This window comes from Lolium perenne, chromosome 3, assembly GCF_019359855.2.
Source record: "Lolium perenne isolate Kyuss_39 chromosome 3, Kyuss_2.0, whole genome shotgun sequence".
Taxonomy (NCBI): domain Eukaryota; kingdom Viridiplantae; phylum Streptophyta; class Magnoliopsida; order Poales; family Poaceae; genus Lolium; species Lolium perenne.
The window spans coordinates 69780384-69790297 of record NC_067246.2 but is presented as its reverse complement, the minus strand read 5'-3'; the positions used below and the strand labels follow the sequence as shown (position 1 = coordinate 69790297).

Genomic DNA, 9914 nt, shown 5'->3' with positions numbered 1-9914 from the left:
CTTAATTGGTTGTGTCTGGCCTTGTTAAAGACATTGCTTTGAGAGCGAGGACCTTCTTCAGGGTGAAACCCTAGATATTTGATCGGGCGACGACATCACTTATGCACTGTTTCCTTCTTAAAAGCGTCGCTTTTGAAAAAGTTGGACTTATGGTGCTGTCTTGGTGGTGAGATTAAACCACCGTAGCGGGACTTTTCTTTTTCTGTAATTCTTCTTTCTTTTTTTGGTTGTGTGTTCCGTAATGTCGGTAGGGCAATGCGTTGTTACAGAGGCTAGATGTAATTGATATCTCCGATATTAATATATGCTCTTTGTCGAAAAAACATACATAGCTGGAACGATACGATCTGATAACTTCTTTTCTCAAAGTACATACAGTTGACTCGTCCAAATGCCATATATGTGCAATCAATTGTACATCAGCTAATCCCTAGATCGATCATCATTTCGATCCCAAGCCAATTCTTATACCAAAACGAAGTACTAATTTAATGAACAGCTTACAAAATAGTCCACGGCCCTAAACCCAATCTAAATCAACCAGTCAAGGCCCATCGATCACTTCTGCGCCGCCGCACCCGCGCCTCGCCCCATGTACGATGTGATCGCCGCCGCCAGCACCGACTGGAAGCTCGGGTCCGAAGTGATCGCCTTCGCGATCGTGTCCGTCACCGCCGGAGCTGGTGCTGCCGGGCCATGGACGCCAACGCTCGACGACCTCTGCAGGTACGACGACGAATGGGCGGCGCCGTACAGCTGATCCGGCCTCGTCGTCGCCATTCCCATGCCAAAATGTTGCCCCATCGCCGGCAAGGAGCTCTTACCATAGTACGGCAGTCCCCCGCCATAGGGCGCCAAGTACCCGCTGCTCCACGCCGCTGGCAGCGCCTTGGACTCGTACCCCGCCGCCACCGCGCCGTAAGGAGACGCGTACTGTTGCTGCATGAGCGAGTGCGGGGCGGTGAGGTCGAGCGTCACGGTGGGACAGGACGCGATGGTGGAGATGGTGGTCGGGCCGAGAAGCCCGGTGGACGCGAACGGTAGGTGGTGGCCATGGGACGAGGATGAAGAGCCGGCAAGAAGCATGGACGCCGCGGCCGAGGTGGTAGACGCCATAGCGGCCGCGGCAGGCGGCAGCGGGTGGCTGTGCGTGCCCTCGTACGTCGTGATCAGGATCGACATGTCGTCGGCGCACCGCTGCACCTGCTTCCTCACCGGGCAGGATGGCGCCACCGTGCACCGGTAGTACGCGCGCGGGCACGGGTTGCCCTTGGAGATCTTCTGCCCGTACTTCCTCCATTGGCACCCATCATTCATCTGTTCATCGTGAACACAGAAATCATTAGCTCAAAGTTACAATCAAGTTAAATTGGATAAAAGAGAATACTTTGTTTGTACACATGCATGTAGCATTTTAATTTGTTTCTACGTGTGCACCGTGCACGTATGCTTTGGATGTGCAGACGTACCGTGGGGGTGTCGCATTTGACGCGGACGGAAACCCTAGCCTTCTTGGCCTGCTGCTGGAGAACCTCCTCGTCCGCTCCGTCGACCCCGGCGCTGGGACTTTTGCGCGCCTTGGACGTCGGCGGGCATGCGGCAGTGGATAGTGGGTGGCGTGCCGGGGCGGCGTCGTCAGCGCTGCTGTCGGAGCTCAGGTTTAGCAAGGGCGCCGCCGCCGCGGACGGGCGGCTGGCCTGCTTGTCGTCGCCTTCGTTGGAGCGACGGCTGCTCAGCCCGAGCGACAGCTGATCGTCTTGGTCGGTCTCGGTGCCGGACGAGGACGACGAGGTCCTCTCGTGGGCGGCGCCCTTCGAGCGGGCGTAACCGCCGCTGCCGAGGCTGAGGGAGACGAGGTCGTCGGCGGCTGCGGCCATGGGAGGTGGCACGTCAGCCTCCACCGGCGCGACTGCAGGGAGCTTGTCCGCCGCGGCTGCTTGCTGTTTGACCTTGACGGTTTCTTGGAAGTGCATCTGGAGCGACTGGTAGTCCCTTACGATGTGGGAGAGCAGCGTCTTCAGGCGCTCGTTCTCCTCCCTCACCTCCCCCATCTCCGCCTTGGTCGCCTCCAGCTTCTCATCCTGCACACACACGCCAATGAGAATTAATATTTTAGACGAGTCCACGCGTGCAGAGATGATCTTAGCCAGCTACAGTATTAGTTTGGTGCAATTGACCTTGATTCTTTGCTCCTAATTTTACTTGTGCATGTGCTACTAGTTATTAGCTTGTGCAAATTATGGATGTACCTTGTTGGTGGTTGCATCGACTCTTTGCGTGGATGGAAAACTTTCAAAGACTATTGGAGGTGTGGTTCGTATCTGCAGGCCAAATGATTGAGCTAATTAAGTTCAACTTCTCATCGACAAGAAGCTATATATCCTACTAATTCATGATGCAAATTAAGGTCACTAACAAAGATGAAATAGAGAACAAAGAGCTAGCTAGCCTCGATCGGAAGAACAAGAACAGATGGTCCACGTACCTCCATCATGGTCTCCGGCTTCTTCTCCTCCTTCACCAGCGGCGGCCTCTCGACTGCTACGTCCATGGCAGATCAAGCTCGACGAACAGATCGCGACAGGCCACGAGATGGCGAAGCAAAGAGAGCTCTTTGAGCGAGAGAGACGCCTGGTGCTTGCACTAGCACCTCGCCCCCTCCTTATAAAGAAGGATCCGTGGAATGGAAGCGACGACCAGCAAGGACGACGAAGCCTGCAGTTTCTGACTCTCTAACCTTAGTTTAATCTAACAGTTGCTGCTCCGTGTACCAAATCCTAAATCCCTGTGGCTGTCATGGCTTCTTCTTCTTAAACCTATATCACGGCGGGTAGGTTCATGGTTCCTGTCCATACTACGGGCGACCGATCGATATCCAGCAGCGTGTAAACAATGTCAACGCGTGTACCCGGCCTCGCCCTCATGGACAGAAACCTCTCCATCGAGTGAGATAAGCAAGCTGCTCTCTTCTCGCGCTGCTGCCCCAATATAAAACTTGATCGTTGCCGCGGTCACCGTCGCCCAGCTTCTTCGTCGTCTCCGTCTTCGTCGCCGCCCACAACGTGTCCTGCAAGTCGCTGCCGCGCTGCCGCCGCGTTGGTTCCTCCCCCGACCCCCGGCTCGATCGCCAGTCTCTGCGGCTGCGATGGATCGAGCTCCCCCCGCACGTATACGTCTGATGGGGAGATCTAGCTAGCTTTTAGTTTGACTTGTGGATCGATCGGTCTGACTGGCCAAGCCTGGACGTGCTAATTCATTCTCGGTTAACGTATGTACGCACGCAGCATGATGGGTTAAGCGTTGAATCTGCTCTGGCCCTTCTCGTTGACTTTGTGTACGGCCGCGATGTCTGCGTGCATGTGTGTATAGGGATTAGCTAGGGTGTAGCTAGCCAACCTGGAGAAAGCAAGCAACTCATGATCAGAACAACTGAATCGGTCCGAATATTACTAGCTACCTAGTCGGAACTGTTCTCTACGTCGAAAACTAAATAATACTCCCTCCGTTTTATAACTCTTATGGGAGTTTCAGTCTAAGTTAAAACTGCAATCACGATAAAAATTATGGAATATGGAGGGAGTATTTATCAAATTGAATTCCTGACATCTGATGCATGAATTCAGAATTAAAACTGGCTGCTGCCTGACAAAGAACAAAAAAGCAATTGTTAAATTTTCATGCGCCTCAAATGTAATACTATATCCGTTCCAATGGCGAGGCTTATATTATTTTTCAAAAGTCGAACCATGTGAAGATTGACCAAGTTTTTACAGCAAATCATTAATATGCAAAATACAAAATCAATATCATACATCATGAAATATATTTTGTATGATATGTATCAAATATCATATTTATTGATAGATTTTTCTAAAAATTTGGTCAAACTTTACTTGGCTTGACTTTTCCAAAAACAATATAAACCTTATTCGTCAGAAATAGGTTGCAACTGAGATTTCCCTAGTTATAGTTAGGTTGTAACCGAGAAAAAGAATCTAGACTATTGAATTTGCTTCGAGATTCGTGACAGCATATAAGTTACACATGAATTGTAACTAGGTTGTAGCCCAAACTTGAATAACACCACTGACTATGATTTAGTTAAGTCTAAGTCGATCAAGACACATATAGATGCACGAATGAAAAAAAAAAAGATGTATCCACCAGTCATGCGTGAAAAGTAACACCTTGGAGAAGTACAACACTAGTGCCACCACTACAGGAAAAACAGCCGCTGCCGTGCGACCACCTATTGCCGTGTGCTCGCGCACGGCAAAGCTATCGTTGCCGTGCAACAAAAACGAAAACGCACGGCAAAGCACGTCGCACGGCAAAGAGAACCTAAAGCACGCGGCAAAGATAAAGTGCACGGCAAAGAGGGCGTAAAGCGCACGGCAAAGGAAGGGTGGACGACGAAGGCATATTTGCCGTGTGGAAGCGCACGTCAAAGAGCTGTCCGCACGGCAAACTGCCAAGGGCGCACGGCAAAGATCCCTTGCTCGGCAAAGACGCCGAAGCGTTATCCACACGCGCATCCGCCTGGCCAGCTCGCATCCACACACGCACGCGCATCCAACTCGCCCTAGCTGCGCTCCTCCACCCCGCGCCGCCGCCGCCGCCGACTTGCCCTGCCCCCCGTCGCGCCGCCGCCGCCGACTCGCCCTGCCCCCCGTCGCGCCGCCGCCGCCGACTCGCCCTGCCCCCCGTCGCGCTAAAATACACACCCCCATTACTCAGAGCCCCACCACAGCTGACCCCCGCACCTCGCCTCGCCCTCCGCCTACCCGCCGTGGCGGCTCGCGCCAGCGGCGGAAGAGAAGTCCGAGCCGCGGAGGGAGACGGAAGGCGCGTCATCCCTATCGCGCGGTGCTACGACGCTGGCCTCGCGCGGCTCGAGGTCACCGGCGCCGCGCGGTGGGAGCAGGCGGTCGCAGCCGCGGCGGCGGCCGACGGCGGCGTGGCGGCGGACGCGCACCTCGGCGCTGGATCCGAGGCCATGGTTATGGAGGCCTTCCTCCCTGGCCCTGGCGGCGCCGCGTCCACTCGTGTGGTGAGCGCTTCCGGTTCCACCTCCACCTAGCTTAGGTTCTTTACGCTTTGCAGTGCTGTTAGGATTGATTTTGTTGGATATGGTTACGCTTCACTAAATATAGGAATCACTCGTTTGAATATTAACAACATTTCAGTACTTAGATCATAGAAAACATGATCACACATCGTGAAACAGTTGGAGAAGCTAAATTAAGCATGTAGATTCCCCTTGGAAGCGCAACCGGGCAATGCATTCAAGATGCAATAGAGATAAGTGTGCAATCGCGGATTGGTGCTTGCACCGTTTTATTGTGTTCAACAAAGAAGCCAAAGATGATAAGATTTGTTACTTTGGTCCAATTTTCTTTCTTCATTTTTTCTTGAGGAAGTTTTGCCAATTTGTAGATTTTGCAAGCCAAGGAAGTTCAAGAGAAGGCCAGCAAGATAAAGAAAGACTATGGTGATGATTTTTTCTCTGAAAATGAACCTCATTCCGAGAGTATTTTGGCTATGGCCCTTAAGCAAGTTGTAATGGAGAAGCTTGCGAACTTTCGTCTAGAAGTCTTCTCTCCAGGTTGAGAGAGAGATTTCGAAGATTGGAGCAAACCCCGAAAGGTGTACATTGGGTCTTGAATTCTTAATACTGGATTCTTTTTGGTTGTTTACCTCTTTCTAATTTGTGATTCCATACCAGGTTCCTGTGGATTTCAGCATTAGTTCATCAGATGGAAAACTTCTATCTGCTCTTGCTGAAGCCATTTTCTCATGTGTCATTGAGGATACCGAAAAGAATTACCTCGGGGGCACTGGTGGTTTGTTTCGAATCCGGAAGCCAAACTGCTCATCCGATTCCACTGTTTGTATACACCGAATTGCCGAGGCAGAATTAGCAAATAATGCTAGGAGATGCTTGGAGAGATTTGATCTTGCTAAGTCTTCTCATGAAGTGGGCAAACCAAAGAATGCATGGTGGCCAGCCCCAAAATACGGAAGCTTGGAGGAGATTGGGGGTCCTGATTTTGTTCTTTTGGCTCATGAGTTCATCCCTTCTTATAAACTGCAAATTAATGCCGCAGCATTCAAGAATACAGAGCTTAAAGGCTGTCATGAGTTAGCAAATAATAGGCAGGAAGTTCTCGTATCCCACTTCCAACTGGTACATGGTTACTCTCTACCCATGCTTGCTGTAGACATATTTTCTTTGATCATTCTAATTCATTTAAGTTTTCTCTTACTATAGGCGGAACTAGGGAATGTTCTTGACATGTATTTTGAAGATCAATTCACGTTACCTGGCAAAACTTTTCATTCTCACTGGAATGTAGAACCATCAAAGATTAGAAAGAACAATGTATGATGGTACTTTATATTAGTAGAAGCTTCCCCACAAAAGTATTTGTTATTTCTCTTTTCCAACATTGTTTCTGTGAGCGCAGGGTTATCTGAACAACCTCTTTGCTTTCTTGGCTGGTAGCTCTGTTATTCTTATTGTTGGTGTCCTTGCTCAGTTATACTGGCCTCAGTCTCTTAAAGATAAAAGTTTGTTCATGGAGGTGGAGAAGAACAAGGAGGTGGAGAAGGACAAGGAAGTGGCCACGGAAATGGCGAAGGTTGATGTTGGTTGTATGGATTTGTTGTACGACTTGGAACATTCTATGTTGGAGACTTTGTTGTTGGAGACTTCGTTGTTGGACTATATGGACTATTGTATGGACTTGTTGGACTATTATGTATGAACTTTGTTGTTGATGATGTGCAAATGCTCTATATACTATGCTATATATGTATGAGGATATATATTTTTATTTGTGTATTGCATATGCAGGGATTAATAGAGAAACAGAGAAAATCTGGAAATTTTTCAGCATCTTTGCCGTGCATAAGCACACGGCAAAGGCATAAGCACACGGCAAAGGCCTTCTTTGCCGTGCACATACACACGGCAAAGGGGGCCTGCTGTGCACTGCGGTGCTGCGGCTGTCCTGCTGGGCTACCTTTGCCGTGCGGGGTAGAGGCAAAGCGCACGGCAAAGCCGAGGCTTTGCCGTGCGGCTTGGAGGTGAAGCGCACGGAAAAGGACGCCGCACGGCAAAGAGCTAAGCCGCACGGCAAAGAATGCCGCTCGGCAAAGCCAGCCCAGCGCACGGCAAAGTTAGCCCGCACGGCAAAGGATTTGCCGTGCGATTTTCGCTTGACGCACGGTAAAGAAGGCTTTGCCAGCCAGATCTTTGCCGAGCAATCTTTGCCGTGCACGCACGCACGGCAAAGGCTTTGCCGAGCTGATTTCGGCCTTTGCCGTGCGTTTCGGCTGCACGGCAAAGCCTAGTTCTGCCGTAGTGCACAGCCGAGTCAACTAGCGCACATTTTACATATTCCTCCTGGATCTCATTTTGCCCAAGCCATTGCCGTTTCCACAGACCACCAAGCGTCACCATGGGCATGTCCTGGCCCTTTCGCAAGACGAAGAACGGCCATGAGGTAGGAGCTTAGTGCGGCCGAAATAAGGAGTGGAATCGCCGGTACGTGCAGGTGGACTACGCGCGAGCTATACGATGCAAGCTGCCCCGTGCCGTGGCCACTGAAGGTTAGCTTCTAAATTTGAGGTGGGTGCCCATGTTGCTTGTGCCATGGGAGAAGCGCGAACGGCGTGATGAAATCTATTGCCGCCAGTTCATCCTCCCACCGATTTGCGGGAGGACCCAGCCTACATGTTGGACTCGTACAAATGGAACTCGTTTGGCTCGTGGGACTTGGACCTGTGACGCCGAGCAGGTTACCTAGGCCATCTCCTCCCGCACAAGTGCCTCCTCCACCAGCACCGCTTGTTCCAACGCCGACGGCTGAACGTCCTCCGATGACTTATTAGCCCTGGCCATGGGCACTGTTGGCCTTCATCGACTTCGGTGACAAGGACTTGGAGGCCATGGCATGAACCTTAGTTGCCTAGGGCTTTTATCCACTCCGTATTTTATTTTAGTTGTTTTCTATTCTTTCGGACTTTTTGAATTATGTTTTATGAATACAAACGTTTTGGGAGGAAAAATATGTACCCAAACGGACAGATGTTAAAAATATTGCTCGATTTTATGTCCACGTCGGTATTTAAGATCTGCGCTTGAGATAAGTGATGCATGGTTGGCTCAGTCTCAAGCTCTGAAATCTGAACAGTACTCATGGACTAGTGGTAGGAGTAGGAGTACGACTACATGGGAGATAAGTACTGTAGAGTCGTCGACGCACATGCAGAGTACTACCACTTATGCGATGCGAGTGGCTTCAATTTATGTGCCGATCGAATCATACCAGTAACACGGCGAGTCATGGGATTGGCGATCGAACCATTCCCCATGTCCAGGTCTTCGTCTGTTACGATTAAGTATATACGGTCCCCTCGAAGCTAACGCAATTGAACATGGTATGCGATCAGATTTACTGTACAGTATTTAGTTTCCGGTAGTCTACGTGTTGAGATCCCAGCCAGCGGAGTCAGCGGAGCCATCGTTGAAACATCATACCTTGAGCCGTCGAGCACGTACGATTGATTAACCCAAAGAAAATTGGGCTCGCTCGTGCTACGTTCCCATGAGTTCTTGGCTAGTTTCGTATACAGAACGACGGGTTTCGACTTTTAGAGGAGGGAAGGACGACAGCATGTATCACGTTCTCCTCTAGCAACCCCTTAATATTTTTTTTCTCTTTTTGCGGGTCTAGCTACTCCTTATGAAAATTTCACATAAATTTTCGTGGCAATTCACACAGTACTGTAACTGATTGGATTCGTTCTCTAGCTACATCAAAAAAATACTAGTTGGGACCGTTCTCTAGCTACATCAAAAACATACTGAATTGCTAATTCTCGGCTGTTTATCAATCTAAATTCTGGAGTTAATCCACACATTGTATAATATGCGTATATTTTTTGTTAGACTGTGTAAGAATGTTTGTTTACTGATCCAAGTTATGTTATCAACTTCCGCTAATAATACTAATAACATATAGACAAAAACGTAACCAAAAGCGAAGGCGTGAGAGGTTTTCCCTCTGGTAGTATTTGGTTAGGCAATCTCAAAGAGTACTACTTGCACCTTAGGAACCCTTTAAACAATCCATGATTAATTCTATAGATACATTTCTATATACAGGTGTATAAAGGAGGTATTGGTCGAAATAAGTATCATTCCATATAGTTCGCTCGATCAATATAAATAAGTAGTTTTAAATGTCGTCATGGAGATTTCAAAGACAATGGACATATCAAATGCACAGGTTATCAAATGCGTAGGACATGCCAATCACCCCTCTGGTGACCCCTATGCGCTACCACCCTTGCACGGCACCGCCTCCTCCCACGACAACAGCAACGCATGCATCAGTATCGGCGCCATCAGCAGACCCCTCCCCCCTTCGGCACATGTTGTTCCACCCGCACATGGCGCCTTGTACAGGTTGTGGCCGTGGGCGCCTCCAGGGTTCATCATCATCAAGGATGACAACTAGTAGGCATCAATGGTGGCGACAACCCTAGTTAGCCTAGGGTTTTAATTTTTAGCTTTTTTGCACTTTATAATTTATTTTCTATCAATAAAATAATTAAAAAAAATACGTTAGGCCGCTAGGGCTACCCCTGATTCAAGCAGACAAACCAGACCACACTGCCATTTTTATGTACACAGTCCAATTACCAAAACAAATGAAAATGGTCATTTTGGTACTTTGAGTGATTGAAATGCGTCGGGCCGCTAAAGATTAGCGTCTAAAGTCTGAACAATACATATCATGGCATGGCAGTACGTCCTACTGTAGAATCGTCGATGCGAATGCACAGTACCGTTCATGCGATGCGAGCGACGTCATGTAATGTGTTGTCATGGGGATTGGCGGCGA

At 49.4% G+C, this 9914-nt stretch overlaps 2 protein-coding genes across 3 annotated transcripts; one reads left to right on the top strand and one right to left on the bottom strand.

Annotated features, from left to right (window-relative positions):
- Positions 1–329: 329 nt before the first annotated feature.
- Positions 330–2769, bottom strand: LOC127341560 (probable WRKY transcription factor 72). Of its 2 annotated transcripts, XM_051367427.2 has the most exons (4): positions 2486–2767; positions 2250–2321; positions 1470–2081; positions 330–1317 (listed from the first exon to the last, which is right to left on the bottom strand). In XM_051367427.2, exons 1-4 carry the CDS (start codon positions 2549–2551, stop codon positions 559–561), a joined length of 1509 nt encoding a protein of 502 aa, XP_051223387.1. In that variant the 5' UTR covers positions 2552–2767; the 3' UTR covers positions 330–558. The 2 variants fall into 2 exon arrangements, with proteins under 2 accessions (XP_051223387.1, XP_051223388.1); XM_051367428.2 differs by lacking the exon at positions 2250–2321 and having other exon boundaries at positions 2486–2769.
- A 1400-nt stretch (positions 2770–4169) lies between these two features.
- LOC127339362 (uncharacterized) lies at positions 4170–6796 on the top strand. Its single transcript, XM_071827224.1, has 6 exons — positions 4170–4180; positions 4378–5050; positions 5437–5646; positions 5726–6187; positions 6272–6382; positions 6468–6796. The coding sequence occupies exons 1-3, from the start codon at positions 4170–4172 to the stop codon at positions 5608–5610; spliced, it is 858 nt and encodes a 285-aa protein (XP_071683325.1). The 3' UTR covers positions 5611–5646; positions 5726–6187; positions 6272–6382; positions 6468–6796.
- Positions 6797–9914: the final 3118 nt, after the last annotated feature.